Source organism: Micropterus dolomieu, linkage group LG22 (assembly GCF_021292245.1).
Source record: "Micropterus dolomieu isolate WLL.071019.BEF.003 ecotype Adirondacks linkage group LG22, ASM2129224v1, whole genome shotgun sequence".
Classification (NCBI taxonomy): Eukaryota; Metazoa; Chordata; class Actinopteri; order Centrarchiformes; family Centrarchidae; genus Micropterus; species Micropterus dolomieu.
In genome coordinates, this window is record NC_060171.1 from 13,635,218 (window position 1) to 13,652,172 (window position 16,955).

Below are 16,955 nucleotides of genomic sequence, written 5' to 3' on the forward strand. Positions count from 1 at the left end.
GGGGGGGGGGGGGGGGGGGGGGGGGGGGGGGGGGTACTGTTATGTGCCAATAAAAAATAATTTCAATAGGGGGACCCACCCTTCTACAGTCTATTTAAATTATTTTTGTTGTGTTTTCTATTGGAAAACTTAGGCAGTAAATACAACATGGCTGAGATTCATCCTCACACCCTTAGGGTCTAGAGTATGTTGTGTGGGCTGTGTGAGCTGGTGTTCTGTTTTTCACTATAAGGACTGATATATAAAGAATGACTGGAATACAGCATTCCTCGTCAAACATAATCTTCTGCAACAATAGGAATGTGAGTAAGTAACCAACAAGAAAACAACCAAATCCTTTGTGCTTCGAGTTTAGCAAAACTTATAATGTCATCGTTTTTGTTTTTTGTTTACATGTTGCTAAAGTTGTGACAGGAGTGCAATCTGTTGCTGCTTCTGCTGTCTAAAACTTAAACCTCCAGACACCAGAAATGGACACAAGGGAAACAGAGCAAGCAAGTACATACTAGGACAGCAGGAGCCTAGCATCTGCACACACAGCATCTGAATTATCAACAGAGAGGCACTCCAAATCAGGCAAACCCCCAAAAGGCAAGCACACACTCCAACATCCTGGAAATACTTACGCCCACTCGTCTGCCCACTCATGAAAGTTACTGAAAACACAACTCACATTTGCTTGTTAAGAGCTTTCTTGTTTTGGCTGGAAAATGAATCCGTTGAGGAAATCGAAAATAAAAAATGGATATGCTTGTTTGCCGCTTGCCCAGATAAGACTGGCGCAGGCACACACCTCTGCCTGGCAGGGATGCACTCTCTGCCTTCATTTTTAGCTCTTTCTACCACACCTGGCACCATGCTGGCATCGCTCTGGCATCAGCCTGGCAAAGGCTAACAATGTCACTGTTCGCTGAGGTGATTCTCCATGCTCTGATGCAGTAAATCAATTTTCCAGAAATGTAGCGTATAGATAGCATCTGGGCTGCAGCTCAATGCAAGACATTACAAAGGCAGAGCAAATGCTGCAAGTTTGCGACCTGCAAATTTTTCATCATTACATTGTCAGGTTTGTACACATCACACTGCCTCAGCTTGGTACATATGTTATAATAGCATGTTCCTGTGAAAACAACTTGACACAGCCGTTTAGCACCTGACAGGAGGAAAATAGTAACCTCCTGTTCATGTTATCATGTCATATTCTGTTGTAACATTGACACAAAGAGTTGTAATAGCCCACTGATCAGGACATTTGTGTTTAGCCAGCGGAACATCTGACCTGTCTCTATGTCATGATGGATCACCCACTAAGAGCTGAGTGCTGTGTGCATGGCCAAGCGTGCATGTGTGACAAAGGGAAGATTCTCAATGAATATCCATTCTCATTTCTCGCCCATCTGCTCCTTCATATAAAGGAAACTGGCATATTTCATTGAATACAATGCTCTTTAAATGGTTCATCATTCAATGCCCACAAAGACAGAACACCCAAACACACCCAGCAAGCCCATACAAACAGTAATACACTTGACACACTTCTCTCTACTCAGTGAAGTGACCTATTCAGACAAAGCAGCAGGAGGCAGAGAGGCTGAAGAGGTGGAAAGCTAATGAATGCTCGGGTTTGGACCACTTGAAAGTGCTAGTGCTATCTGCATGTTGCTTTTCCTTTGCTCACAAGAGAGCCCGATTAAACCATTAGCCCCTATCCCCTCTACTCGTGCCTCGCTCTTACCTCCTTTTCAGTGTCCCTGTTCCCCTAAACTAGGCCAGTCTTTTGATGGTTCACTGACCAATGCTTGCTGTACCGTAAGAAATTCTTAGAGTAATCCTGGTCTTTTAAATAGGTAAATATAAAATGCACACAGTTAAGCTGAACAGAGACGAAAGGAGCCCTAGACTAGGAAGAGTAGGGATACCAGCCAAATCTAATCACGCTGAAGGAACAGAACTCCAAACAATGCGGCACTGACAAGAGGTGGTCAGATGTCAGAAAGCAGACCCTTAATGGCCCCGTCATAGGTTAAGAGCTGCAGAAGGTGAGTCTGACATCCGACGGGGTGCTGAAGTCACAACAGACTGAAGCCATTTTGGAATTCAGTCTGAAGACAAAGACCACTGTGAGCGAATGTTTGCAAAGGCATAAAGATGGGCCCTGTGTTTCCATGATGTCTCGCTTTGGCTTTACTGATATGACCTGCTACATGGCAAGATAATATCTGCTTTTCTAGAACCTTAACAGGGCCGTCTGTGTCTGTGACCTTCACTTCAACATGACTGACGTTGTTCAACAACATCAGTCACACAGTCAACAGCACACTTATTGAAAAAACTCCCCCCAACCATGACAAGTAATCAACTTTGCAGATAGATAATGGCCTCTGTCCCATTGCAAGGCACATTGAGTTGTTGCTGGGGGTTGGCAGGAGAGTTGCTGAAGTAATTCACAATGTCTAATCTGATAGGTTATCATGGGAAGAGCTGATGGCATTTTGTAGGGGTGAATTTATCTCCAAGTTCCCATTAAGAATGTCATTTAGCGGCAACATCCAAATCTCCTTGAAATGTTGATTGTGTCTTGGGCCTCTTCAATCATTTGCACATGAAAAGATCCATGGAACAGGGACTTCTGTAGAGACCATTGACAGATTAGCAATGGCCATTTCAGCCTGTACTGTCAAGTAGTTCTCTAAGCAGTTCTCTTGTTTTACCCTCTGTCACTGTCCCTCGCACCACGGTTTCTCCTCCTGTTTTTCTGTGGCACTGTGGTAGAGACACACTGCTGAATCCCAGTGAATATTGTTTGGTTTTCAACAGTGTTTAGAAACAATGAATGTAGTGAAAGGGAGAGCCACGCTGCCTACCTGAACCTGTATGCCTCAGCAGGGGCTTGTGTGAGTGGCTCATTCAGTGCTTTACACTGACATCAATAACCCTGCTTGTAGAAACACACACAAAAACTCTAAGCTATATGCAAATACACATACAAGCACTCACTTAAGCTTTTTAAATAGAATAAACATACAACTGGCAGACTAATTGATACCAGACAAAACATTATGTTATATACAAACAAATGCGCAGTGTGCTTGAAACCGTGGGCATGATAAACACAATAGTAGCTTTAATCACAAGTGCAAACGCATCTTTACAATCTAGGATAAAATAAACAGAAAAAAATGGTACAAATTCACACAAAGGCACTCAATCAATCTCACTGGCCCCATTTCGGCTTATGCACCACCATTTTTCCTGCTATTCTCAATTGACTTACAGAGGACACCGTACTGCCATTTAATTCTCTTACCAGTCGTTTCCATTGTGCTTTCTAATCATACTGCATAACATAGTAGAACGATATCCCTTCTTCTCATGATTTAAAGCCAATGTGCTTTACTGGAAAGGCCATGATTTCTGATACTAAAACAGTCAGTTTTTTTGCCTCTTCCTGTTCTCCCACTGCTGTGTCATCGTCCCTTCTTGAACGCTGTTGTTCATCTGTGAAAATGAACATGTAATGCTTCCAAAGCAGGCGGACAAGAAACAACAAGAATGTAAAACCGCACTCTCCGATTGACTGATTTAGAAACAGGGATCTGGGTGTTGTATTCTGATGTTGTTTCCTATATACATGCGGTTGCAGTATGGCAAACATCTGACATTCCCAGAACAGGGTTAAAAGAGGTCAGAGACAAAATGTAAAAAAGTGCTTTGACATTACTGCAATAAAGAACTGCTTCCTGAGTGTAGCAAAAGTGGTTCAAAAGGGTCATTTGATTATTTAGAGGACAGGCTCAAATCCCAGTGTGACCTTACTTCTTTTTGCTTCTCTCTCTTCTGAAAGATAAGGCTGTATGTGGGCGAATGTGTGTGAGTGACACTTGGTCTCCATTTATCTTGTACAAGGATTGACCCAAAAGTCTGAATGCAAGCACAGAAATCTTCACAAATCCTTTCTTTTCTCCTCGTTCTTTTCCCCAGCAGTTCAGTGTCCACAGTATTCCATTTTGTCCACTATGACCCTGCCAATACACCCACCCTCTCAAACATTTCACACAGAGAGTAACGCAACCTCTCTTCGTTATTTCATTCTGATAGCTAAACGCCGTAATCTCGTCTGCAACACATACACACACAAACACACACACACACACACACAGAGTACACTGCCCACACATTGGTCTTATCACCCAAAAGCAACAGAGAAGCAAGAGGCAGTGAGGTCAGGTCAGAAACCCAATTACTGTACGACAAATCGTCCACACAGAATCTTTCTCTTGCTCAGCACTGAATCCTGAGGTGGTTCTTTGAGACACTCACCTCCTGTTTTATAAGGGGTCAACTTTCCTTCCCTCCACTAACAACCTCTCTCTTTTGCACTCTTTCTTCAGTTTTCTTTTCTACAGCCCTTCAACAACCACATGGCCAGCATCTCTAATGCTTTCCGCCCACCATTTCCACATGCAGTTCTCTCAGTGGTTAGATCACACGTTGCTTTTAGAAGATTAACCAAATGTAATCCAAAACCAAAGCCCAGAGAGCACATATAAAGCAATGAGAAACATTTGAGATCAAACCAAATAAAAGAAGCATGAACTACAACAGCTCATTCCCAGAACTGGACAGAAATGGCACAAAGGCTTCCATGTCATTTCCTTCATGCCACCAGAAGATGTGATTTACTGTTTTCCTCTTTCTATCTTTTTCTCTCATTCTGTATTCAGCAGAGCAAGCAGATACATGTCCACTCTCAATCCAACACCTGTATATCTAGCCCTCAAACCATCCAATTCCTGTCACAACGAGCCTGGCTGTGACAAAGGTAAGAACATGTAAGGATGGATGTAACCATAAAGGTTTGCAAAGATGAGAAAGAGGTGGAAAGGAGAGACTGGGATTGCTCCTGATTGCACAACTATGCACACAGCCAGCCACGTTGCACTTGCTCACTTGCCATTTATCCTTCCTTCCCCATGCAAACTCAGTCAAAACCCCAGAAATTTAACAATGAGCTGCCATTATGTGCCAAAACATGGGACAGAGAAATAAAGTGAGCAGCTTGGAACCCTGTCATTTTCTTGTGCAAGCCCCGCTGCTGGTATCTTATCTGCTCAATCCTCTCATCGTCATTTAAATCTCCCCCTACTCTATCCGATCCCAGCCGTGTCCCTATTTAAATCTCTCCCTCCTCCCAGTCCACCACATTTCTAATGCTAATTATTTAAACCTCTCCGTGCGCTCTATCCCTCCCATCCACCAGCTAGTTATTCAAATCTCTCCCCACCCGCTCTCCCTACAAGCCCGGACCCAGTTAAAAGGTGCTTGACTGAAGGGTTGATCTGGGCTGTTATTTTCAGACAGAGGATAAAGCTGCTTCTTCCAGACTCCTCTCCTTTCCTGCTCTGTTTTCCTGGCCTTCCCATATCCTTTTCTTTCTATATACAATTACACAAACTCTGCTGCACATATCCTTTTTGAAATCAAGAAGTTTATTTGCCATGATAATGGAATGCAGATGAACCATAATAAATCCAATGCCATATAAAATTAGGTGCAATACAACAAAGACAGAGTCAGGAAAAGATATAACAATGTACACAGAATGTGTGTATATTTAGGAAGTAAGATATTATCAGTAATGTATAGTTTTATATACATACGTGTGTATACATCCACCACTTAGAAAAGAGGATAGCTGCATGGGAATGTGACCTTAGTCGGTCTGTGGTGGCCTGTTAGGGTCACTGTACTCAGTGTTAAATGGCGAGAGTGAGTGACTGAGCAATGATGACACTGTGTGGGAGGTCAGAGGGGATCTTTTTTCCAGGACCAGGTGTCAGCACATCAGTGTGGGAAAGGGGACATTAATAATGTCATCTCTTACACTCTATGCATGGTTTACTGATTTTTAAATCTTTATTTCTATCAGAGAGAGCATCTCTTTCTGTGGTTCTCTGTTTGTCCATTCGCACTCGCAGTGTTCACACTCTCTCTCTCTCTCTCTCTCTCTCTCTCTCTCTCATTCAGTTGGAGGGATCTCACTGTTAGCCCTGTGGAGAAACCACCTACACATGGAGCATCAGGATCACAGCTCAGTAAAACACCAAAGCTGCTCTCGGCACTGAACAGGAGACCCACTCAGCATCACTACTTATTACAGTTACATAAATGTTGGTTTCCATCAACAGCCACCCCACACAAACTGCACACTCCCATATGCACACATCACGGCAGTACCTCACGTCTGAAGCAAACACCTGCAAGAAAATGTATTCATGGCACACGTGTGTGTAGAATTCTTGATCATGAAGTTGTTTTTTTATATTTCTATATATTCTTTAATGTAAAATGTATCTCATGCATAATAACAATTTTAGCACAATCCAGCAATGTCTATTCATCCTGTACAAACCTGTACAATTTCAAAGTGCAATTCTTTTACAACAGAAAACTATTCTAAAATACTACTAATGTAAATTAACTATCAGATCAACTAAACACTTTTCTTTTTTTTTCATCACCGATATTAACAAATTGATATAAAAAAAACAAAAAACAAATCCCATTTTCTTCAACATGCACCAAAACAAAGTGGACACTGTACAGGGTGTGCTCACCTTGGTACTCCTGTCCAGGGGTGTAGGTGGTAGGGTTGCCCGTAATTTGGAGAGTGAGTAGCACCTCTCCCCCACCTTCTGCCACCCCGGCTCCTTCCAGCTCCCCGTGGTGGGTGCACAGGAAGAAGAAGGGGTTGAAACGGGGGTAGAAGCTCGCAGGGGGCGCCCCGAAATCCATGCTGCTGCTCCCCAAGACTAGGGCCAGCAGGGCACAGCCTAAGGCACCCCCGAGAGAGGCCCGCGCCATGGTCATCTGCCCTCACCAAGCGAGGGACTGTGGGAGTGGTGTTGGGTGAAGAGGTGAGGAGAGTGATGAGTGGGAGCGAGGATGGCGCAGGTAGAGTTCCAGAGGACAGCTTTTGGATTCCACAGATGAGTCCAAAGTCCAAAAGTGCGTGCGTGAGAGTGCGTCTGTGTGTGTTTGTTTGTGCAATATTTACGTGTGTGCGTGTGTGGGCTTGGCTGTCAGGAAAACTGTAGAGCTCTGTTTTCTGCTTCCTCTCCCTGTCCTACCTTCACTCTCAGGGAGTTCAGAGCTTCGCCTGTGCTGTCCTGCTCCAGCGTTTAAATACCTCACCCCCTCCCTCTGTTTCCCTCTCTCCTCCCACCCTCCCTCCCATCCCTCTCTCCCCTCCCTCTCTCCCCTCCCTCTCTCCCCTCCCTCCCCTCCCTCTCTCTGTCGCTCTAACACCAGCTCCACGCGTGCTATATGCGCTCTTTGAGACGGCCTCCCTCCTCTCTCTCATCCAGCTCTTCTCTCCTCCCTCTTCTCTGCCAGTCTATCACTCTGCTTTTTTCCTTAATCTCTTCCCCCCCCCTCTCTTCTTTCCTTCTCTTTACCTCTCACTAAACCACTGTGTTACTCCACATTTCACTCTTGTATCCCTCTCCTGAGATCTTGTCTGTCTTATCTCTACGCATTTGTTAGTTTCTTCATCCCTAACCAGTCCACTGACATATCCCTTTCACTCTCTTCTCCTTTCTTTGTCTTTTTGCCCATCCACCAGACTGTCTCCTCCTCTCCCACCCACTATCACACCTCCTTCCTCCCTCCCTCTTCCGCTCTCTTCACCTCCCTCTCCTTCCTTGTGTCTGCCTGCGTCCCCCTCCCCTCTTTCAATCTCCCTCTTTTTCCAACCCTGTACCTCTCTGTCTCTCCTCTAGTCCTCAGCAGCACTCACATTTGTTTTTCTTCTTCTCTACTGTTGCTTTTTTCATGGGTTTTCCATCAGAATCTCGTTTTCCACAGGATTCTCCAACTTTTTTCTCCCTGTCAGAGCAGCGTGCACCGCCTCTCTGCTCTAGATTAACCCACTACTACGGTGCAGACACCAGCCATAATGCTGCTTTCTCTCCCCCACCAGTCTCTCTTCCAGCTCACCAAATGATGGATAAGCATTTCTCACCCACCCTGTACCCCCACCCCCCCACCCCACCTCACTCTCTTTTTTCCATCTGTGAATAAATTCAAACAACATGAAACGCCACCCCTCATCCTTTTCACTCTCACACTCCCTCCATGTCTCTCTCCCTCTCTTCACTTCACTTCTGTCTCTTTCACTGTGTGTAAGTACACTAAGTAACACTATGCCCCCCCGGTTGAGGGGGAAACTTAAAGAACTTGCTGTTAATACTACCGCACATCTCCTCTGGCGTTTCTCTTTAGCTGCCTGGTGGGTTTGTGTGGTTAAGTGCCTATTACAAACATAAACACTCCCAAGCCAGCAAGCTGCATACACACTACAGGCACTTCATGTCCAAAAAGCCTGACTGACCCACAGCAGGAGCACACAGCCAGGCCGGCATGGCCAGATGCTTTCACAGTCTAAACCCTGGACCTCTCCCTCTCACACACACACACACACACACATATACACACACATAGACATCCCCCCACACATGTCCATATACACATTCATGGACACATCCGCAGATATGCACACAGAAGCAAAATTCATACGTATGATATACTGTATCTCTGCCAATTTCTTGTTGCTTTCTGCTTTGGTGTATAGAAAGATTTATAATTTGCTCAAGTGAAGCAATTCACCTGCCAGGCCAGCTGCTGCACCCAGGCCAGCTCCAGTCAGCATGTTTATCCACATAGCTATCCCGATATCCAAGAAGGCTGGCTATTATGTAACTTTAAACGGGAGCTTCAATCACTTTTTGGATTCTTACTGTGGTGGCCAGGCTGAGCAATATTAACTTAAAAATAACTGTCTGAAATGTCAGAAATAAGAGAGCAATACTATACAGCTTAGAAATTATTCAAATACAGTTACAGTCTGATTTTGAAAAAAGCTTTAGCATAACACTATCTACTTTTGACTACTCTGAGGTTCCTCATTTCTCCCTCAAATGCCTGCTCAGTGCTCTCATTACCATCTTTATGGTCTTTCATAATTCATTCTCTACTGAGTACACTTTATTCCTGATGACATGGTGTGTGAGTTTTAGTTCTTCAGTTTTGTGCTTTTTTAATCCATGGACATTACATACAGTAACTCCCATAGTCTCCCAAAACCTTAAAAAACCTTAAAGAACTAAGTCATCACAGTTGCTCAAAGCAATTCTTTTTATCATATAGAGTCGAGGGTGATACTGTGACGAGACCCCTGTTGCCCATGGGACAACACAACATCAGAAGGCTAAATTAAGTGATGTGGAAAGTGTGACAGGGGCTTCATGAGAACCAGGTGTGTTGTAATGTTTGTTTTAGCATGCCAATTTAACACAGTGTCATGAATGTGCACTATATTGCTATGAGAACAGCAATGGAAAAGAAAGTACAGTAAGAAACAGTGTATGGTCTAACTGGAGGCAGTAACTTTTTAGAGACAGTGTGTGTCCTCCCCAGTTGCTTTATGAGGTCAGCTAGGAGCTAGGTGGACTATTCTGCTGAGACTGGAGAGAGAGGTTAGAGGTTATCAGTTCCTCTCAACCAGTCCACAGCCACCCTCCAGCTCCTCATTGCCTTAATTAGCACTTTTAATTAATCTAACTGCATTAACTCACGGGTGAGACTCCTTAAAGAGCTTAAGTCCTTGTAAGTAAGTAAAACTTTATTTATATTGCGCCTTTTTTAACACAGTTTACAAAGTGCTGTCCATAATATTAAGCATAAACATAAAAACGCAAGGTTCATACAAGGGTCATACAGAGAAAAGCATTTAAAACATACACACATACACCCAGCCTTGCATTGCCTTATGAGTGATTAAAATAATTAAAAAATCTATCATGAACTTAACTGGCAGCCAGTGCTGCGAGGTTAAAATAGGTGCGTTGTGTGATATACGACTAGTATAGATTAGTTAAAAGCCTAGCAGCTGTATTCTGTACAAGCTGTAGGCGTGCCAGGGAAGCTTGACTCAGGCAAGTGAAAAGAGCACTGCACTGCATTGTATTATAGTATTATTGTATTTTTTTTAATATTTTTTGTATACTTTTAAATTTTTTTGATCTCCTTACTTTTTAAATATTTATATTACTATTATGTTTTATGTGTATTGTAAGCACCAATTCATACCAAGGCAAATTCCTCGTATGTGAAAATGTATCTGGCAATAAACCAGATTCTGATTCTGATTCTGATTCTGATTCAGAAATTGAGATGGGAGAAAATTGAATGATGCATTCTTTTTTTTCTTTTTTTTTTATAAACCTGTCCTGCCCGGCAGCCTGGTATGAGTATGAGGAGCTGGATACCATATTGTGCCAGACAGATTTTACTAACAAGAGAGTATTAATATACTCCTTTGTCTGTATTGTTATTTATTCAAATTTATTTGTCACCTGGCCAACAGGGGACAGACCTGGGGATAGGGAATAGAAACACCACATAAACACACAGCACAGAGAGAGAGCAACACCTGTAAGAGAACGGGGATGGGGGTTGGGGACACCAGGAAATAGCAGAAGGAAACACCAATTGCAGAAAGCAACAAAACCTGCAAGAGAGGGGGAGGGGGGCTTGGGGCAGAGAAAAACAAACAAACAAACAAAAAATAAACACACAAACAAACAAAAACAAAGAGACAACCAGCCGAACAGCAGCAATAAACAGCTGACATAGGAAGACAATTGAGAGAGAAATGAAAACAAGAAAAAATCAGGTAACATAAAAAAACAACACAGCACCACCATGAGGACTGAAATAATAACAATTAATTTAAATAAGTAACTGAATGAAAAACATCTAGAGTAATTCTAGGGAGAACCTTTGTGTGTGTGTGTGTCTATATGTGAGACTGTATGTGTCTGAGTGCGTGTGGGTGAGTGTGTCTGTATGTGTATGTGTGTGTATATATGTTTGCGTACATAAGCCTGTTACAGAATGTAGTTCATAGTGAGAGTGGGATGCCACAACCGCGCCACACCGACTCCAGCGACAGGCAGGCAAGACCCCCAGTAGCCAATAGGGGTGGGAAAGAAGTCAACTCCCAGACGAATCGCGACACGAATGCAGAAGACCCTGACCCAACCTGCAAATGACAAAGACACCAGCCATCCAAATGCCAATTGACAACGCAATGCCGTCGGAAAGCAAAAGGCGGAACCCACAGAATAACGGCACCCGGACCGACCGCGGAACGGGCAACCAAACCGCCAAAATGCCACGCAATCATCAACATCAGCGCGCAAGTGATGACCCCAGTGACACCCACCGCCTGGCATCCCCCTGCGTATCCCAAGCACGAGGCCGAGCAAATGAGAGAAAGCGAGCGGCTGAGAGAAAGCAAGCGGCTGAATGATGCATTCTAAGACAGAAGTACTGGTCTTAGTTTTAAAAAACCTTTGTGGAAATTTCAAATGAGGAACAAATATAACACCAAGATTTCAAGAGTTTGGTTTGACATAGGAGGCAAGTGGACCAATATACTTCATTTTCACTGCCAATGACGAGAAGCTATTTCATCAGAATTAAGTTGAAGGGAGTTTAGTGACATCCAGTCCATTATAGCAGCGAAAGAGTTATGGAGAGATGGAGAGTTTATAGATTGCTGAAGTCATCTGGTTTTACTGAAATATAAAGCTGTCGTCTGTGTAACAAAGATTATGACTGATTATCTGGTCCAAGGGAAGCACATACAAAGACAATTTGCAGCTTTGATTGCATTCCTCTCTGTAAATTTTGCCATACTGTAGCTACAGCCTTGAGTCCAGCTTTAAACTTATGCGTTTTAATAAGTGAACATGAATCCAAAAACAGTCCAACAATGTTTTAACATTGTTCAGCTTTTAGCATTTTAGAATCTCCCCCACTGCTGGTCGGTTGCCACTGTGGAGCTCTTTAACAGCCTCAGCCAGAGGGTCTTCAGTGCCTGTCACGGTGGCAACTGTAGAACCTTCTGGGGAGCATCAGCAGTGGATGCAGAAAAAAGATTTTCAGGCTTGGATAGCCCAGAGACCTTCTTAATCAGCAGAAAGGTCTCAGTAGGCCAGAAGGACTGAATCTTCTGGGGTTGCAAAAGCAAAAGGCTTGAGCCTTCAGGTGGGGATGGCACAATGGATAAAACACATGCCTTTGGTGTGAGAGACCTGGGTTCAATTCCCCACTGTGACCCATCCACCATTGTGTGCAACCTGAGCAAGACACTTAACCCCTAGTTTCTCCAGAGGTGTGAGACCTTTGACATGTGTAGCAATTGTAAGTTGCTTTGGATAAAAAATGTGATAAATGTAACATGAATGCCTAGTCAAGACCCCAACAAGCAAACTTTTGATTGGTCTGAAAGAAGTTTTGGTAAGGCATTGATGGGTCAGAATGGGGGGCTGGTTTTGACTAAGCAAACTGGAAAAGATTTGAAATCTGACAATACTTTTCAATAACCTATGCCCAATATGATGTTCTAACACACCAACTGAACCAGCAAACTATAAAGTTCATTAAGTGTAGCTTCTCTATTTAGTTTATATAAAAACATGCTTCATTGTCCTGGATAGACAATGTAACAAAAAATAAACAATAACAAACAGGATAGTTTACATGGCTGGTAGACTGACATTTATACAACTGCGTGGGAATCCTGGGAGGATTTTTCCTGCAGGGAGGTCGGGAACATGGAATCTGAAAAGGCCGTGTTCAAAGCTTCCATTGCTACGAAGGCTACTCGGAGTGATGACCAGAGGGTCTTCTGTGCCTGTCACGGTGCAAACTGTAGAACCTGCTGGGGAGCATCAGCAGTGGATGAAGAAAAAAAGATTTTCAGGCTTGGATAGCCCAGAGACCTTCTTAGTCAGCAGAAAGGTCTCAGTAAGCCCGAAGGACTGAATCTTCTGGGGTTGCAAAAGCAAAAGACTTGAGCCTAGGAAACAGTTAAGACACCAACAAGTAGACTTTTGTTTGGTCTGAAAGAAGTTTTGGTAAGGGTCAGAATGGGGAGCTGGTTTTACCCAAGCAACAAAGTAAACAGGTTCACTGGAAAAGTTTTGAAATCTGACAATAATTTTCAATAATATGTGCCCAATATAATGTTCTAACACACACAAGAACCAGCAAACTATAAAGTTCATTAAGTGTAGCTTCTCGATTTAATTTATATAAAACATGCTTCGTGTGTTCTGGATAGACAATGTAACAATAACAAACAGGATAGTTTACATGGCTGGTAGACTGACAACCCACACAGATAATTATTTTTAATTAGCCCCACTTATTTAGCTTTTAAAATCACTCTGTCTTCATTAATCTCACTGAGACCACTGAATTGACGGGTATGCAGACACATAGGACTAGAGCAAAAAAAGTTGATCCTGTCTCAGTTTTTTCCACAGTGCAGTCCACATCAAATAGAACTGAATATGTGCAATCACAAATTTCAGGTAGACTATTGTAAGCCCTTGGCCTTAGCCTGATACAGCAGATTTTACTTCTACACAACAACAGTAGCACTACTAGCAGCATTTAAGGCTACCACCCTCAAACTAGAGGCCAACATCTGAACAAGGCCATAAGGCGAAATCCGATTAGTACAAATGTGAGTCTATTCATAGTTTTCAGTCACGTGACATGCGTGGTGACCTGGAGGGCAAAACAACAGACCAACATAGCTGCTCACACCGCGACTCCGCCGTACAGACGCCGCAAAAGCAGTCAAATTTTATTTGGATCACCTTTCAACTTAAGAAAAAGAAAAATATGAACACAAACTGTTGGGCATATCTGATCCATATAATGTTCCAGCATCCGCTGCCGCATTTCTACCGTTTAAAACCGCCAGGTCCCTGCCGCCGCTGGACTGCGGTAATTGTTTACTTTTACCTTCTGGGGAATCCCTCATCACAGCCCAGGCTTGTCTCCTCCTCGATGTGCAAAGTTAGAGGGTTTCACTTGCTTATTGGTTGGCAGGCAGCAGAATATAACGTCTTTTTGCCCTCCAAGGGAGCATTTTACTTGGAATGTGACGTCACATGAAATCTATGAATATGACACAAACACCACATTCCAAAGGTGCTCTATTGGATTGAGATCTGGTGACTGTGGTGGCCACTGGAGTACAGTGAACTCATTGTCATGTTCAAGAAACCAGTTTGAGATTATTTGAGCTTTGTGACATGGTGCATTATCCTGCTGGAAGCCATCAGAAGATAGGTACAATGTGGTCATAAAGAGATGGACATGGTCAGCAACAATACTCTGGTTGGATGCCGCGTTCAAACGATGCTCAATTTGTACTAAGGGGCCCAAAGTGTGCCAAGAAAATAACCCCCACCCCATTACACCACCACCACCACACTGAACTGTTGATACAAGGCAGGATGGATCCACGCTTTCATGTTGTTTACACCAAATGCTGACCCTACCATCTGAATGTCGCAGCTGAAATTGAGACTCATCAGACCAAGCAATGTTTTTTCAATCTTCTGTTGTCCAATTTTGGTGAGCCTATGCGAAATGTAGCTTTAGTTTCCTGTTCTTATCTGACAGGAGTCTTCGGCTGCTGTAGCCCATCTGCTTCAAGGTTCGATGTGTTGTACGTTTAGAGACGGTATTCTGCATACCTTGGTTGTAATGAGTGGTTATATGAGTTATTGTTGCCTTCCTGTCATTTTAAAACAGCCAGTCCATTCTCCTCTGACCTCTGACATCAACAAGGCATTTTCGTCCACACAACTGCTGCTCACTGGATCTTTTTTGAACCATTCTCTGTAAACCCTAGAGATGGTTGTCTGAGAAAATCCCAGTAGATTAGCAGTTTCTGAAATACTCAGACCAGCCCATCTAGCACCAACAACCATGCCATGTTCAAAGTCACTTAAATCCCCTTTCCCCATTCTGATGCTCGGTTTGAACTTGCCTTGACCGTGTCTACATGACCTAAATGCATTGAGTTGTTGCGATACGATTGGCTGATCAGCTGTTTGTGTTAACAAGCAATTGAACCGGCGTACCTAACAAAGTGGCCAGTGAGTGTATGTGCTCTTGTGTGTGACCTTCAGCAGCTTTCTCTGATCGGAGATGCTAGAAGAGATCGGCCACAGCACAGTGTTCACCGTCTGTTCCACAAACCCCTGCTGAATACAAGTCGTCACAGTGCTCAAACACACACACACACACACACACACAGACACACACAATTAATGCCCAAAATGAGGAACCTTAATACAGTGAGCAAGATCCAGGTTCTCTAAGACAGAATGAACATCAGCACAAGTTTTTCTGGTACACTAAAGGCAGAAAGAGATTGAAGGAGAGTGTGCCAGGAGAACCATCTGTTTTACCTGTAGCAGTCTATATTAACAGCAACACATATCCTTGTACCTGATGCCCTCAGAGTTTTCTTCATGTAGGTCCTGTCCTACATCCATCCCTACTACACCATGGCCATTCTGTAGCCCCTTCCCCAATGTGCACTAACACAGACACAAATACACACTTAAACACACGCCCGTGGTGTGCAACTGGGGGCTATCGTTCTCCATTATGAAAACTAGGTCGGGGTGGCGTGGGCGAGGGGAGTGGGGCAGTAATTATTTTTATCATTATTAATTTCCACCTCAAGGTTGCACCAGGGCTTTTTTGTCCACTTCAATCTTCATTTCAGGCCCCCTGCATCCACACACACCACCACCACTGTCTTTGAAAAGGCTGCGTGCTAAACAAGGCAGAACAGAGGGTGGGGGCACAAAAGAGGAAAGAGCTCAAAGGGATGGAAAGAGTGTGATGGCAATGGAGAGAAGGAAAAGCTGAGGCAGAGGAGGCAGGAGGGGCTGGATGTGTCGCTTCATCACTCACTGGACCTTAATTTACACTAACAGGTTGTTTACTTGATATGGCAAATGATAATAAAAGCCTGGGTGTTGGAGGAGGGGAGAAGGCAAGAAAAGAGAAAAAGAAAAAGAGAAGCCCTGCGGGAGTACTTCAGCTGTGATGGCTTGCACACTCCAATTAGTCCTATGAAAAGCTTGTCCCCCCCTGAAAGGAGTAAAAGGTGGGGTGCATTGCTCAATGTGTAAATAAAACCAACCAGGATCACCCCAAAAACTCAATGTCCTGTCACAGAGGGAAGGCAGCAGTCACAAACATCAATGCTCTTGCCGGGCCAGCACACAAGGACACTTGAGTGTCTTGAGACCGTAAATGACACAGACATGGTTTTTACTGTTGGTTTATTTGCTGACAATAAAGGTAGTTCTTTTTACAGTACAAATTACAGAAGGCTTGGGCAGAGATAAAAAAACTCAAAAGTTTGCTAATGCAAGATTTGACTGCACACAAGATGCAAGAAAATTAAGATATAGTTATTATGAGTGAGTTTGCTGACACACAAGTTCATGTGTGTGTTTTTCCGTTGTAACCTTCCCCCAGTTTAAGTCACTGCACATAGGATAGCTCTTTTTCCATGCGCACTGTTGCCACAGTAAAAAAGAAATGCCAGTATTCCAGAAGACAAACATTGTATTTTAACTCCTGAAATACAGAAACAAAGTGGGCATTTTAACATGTTGAATGGCACCAGTTTCTGTTTGTAACCAGAAGTTGTCCATAAACGGACACACAGTGATTTACACAAATAACAAGTATTAATCCACTTCTGTTCTGATTCTACATCTTAAAAAAATGGTATCCAAACATGATTCCAAATGGGTATGAAAAGGGTCGTTTTTGTTTAGGTTCATATAAGCTCAGGTACAGTTGCTGTTGCGTCCGGTCAAGGTTGGATCTATATTTATTTTTTCTGTGGATGGATCCATCTTCATTTAGTCCACTTTAGGGCAGGTAGAATTTGTGGACTTGTGGTAATGTCCCAAACCACGCAATGTTTTGCAAACGTTTCACTTAATTCTGTGTTATTTCTGATGCAACTGCTGAAATAATTGTGTGACTTATTA

At 43.4% G+C, this 16,955-nt stretch overlaps 1 protein-coding gene across 2 annotated transcripts in view; it reads right to left on the reverse strand.

Moving 5' to 3' along the window:
* reln (reelin) overlaps positions 1–14,005 on the reverse strand; it is a 104,065-nt gene extending 90,060 nt beyond the window's left edge. The window contains exon 1 of one of the 2 annotated variants that reach the window (XM_046036450.1): positions 13,885–14,005. In XM_046036450.1, coding sequence (XP_045892406.1) covers positions 13,885–13,903 — 19 coding nt within the window. In that variant the 5' untranslated portion in view covers positions 13,904–14,005. Of the gene's footprint in view, positions 1–6,617; positions 7,111–13,884 lie in introns of those variants that run through there. The other variant, XM_046036449.1, reaches the window with a different exon arrangement.
* Positions 14,006–16,955: the final 2,950 nt, after the last annotated feature.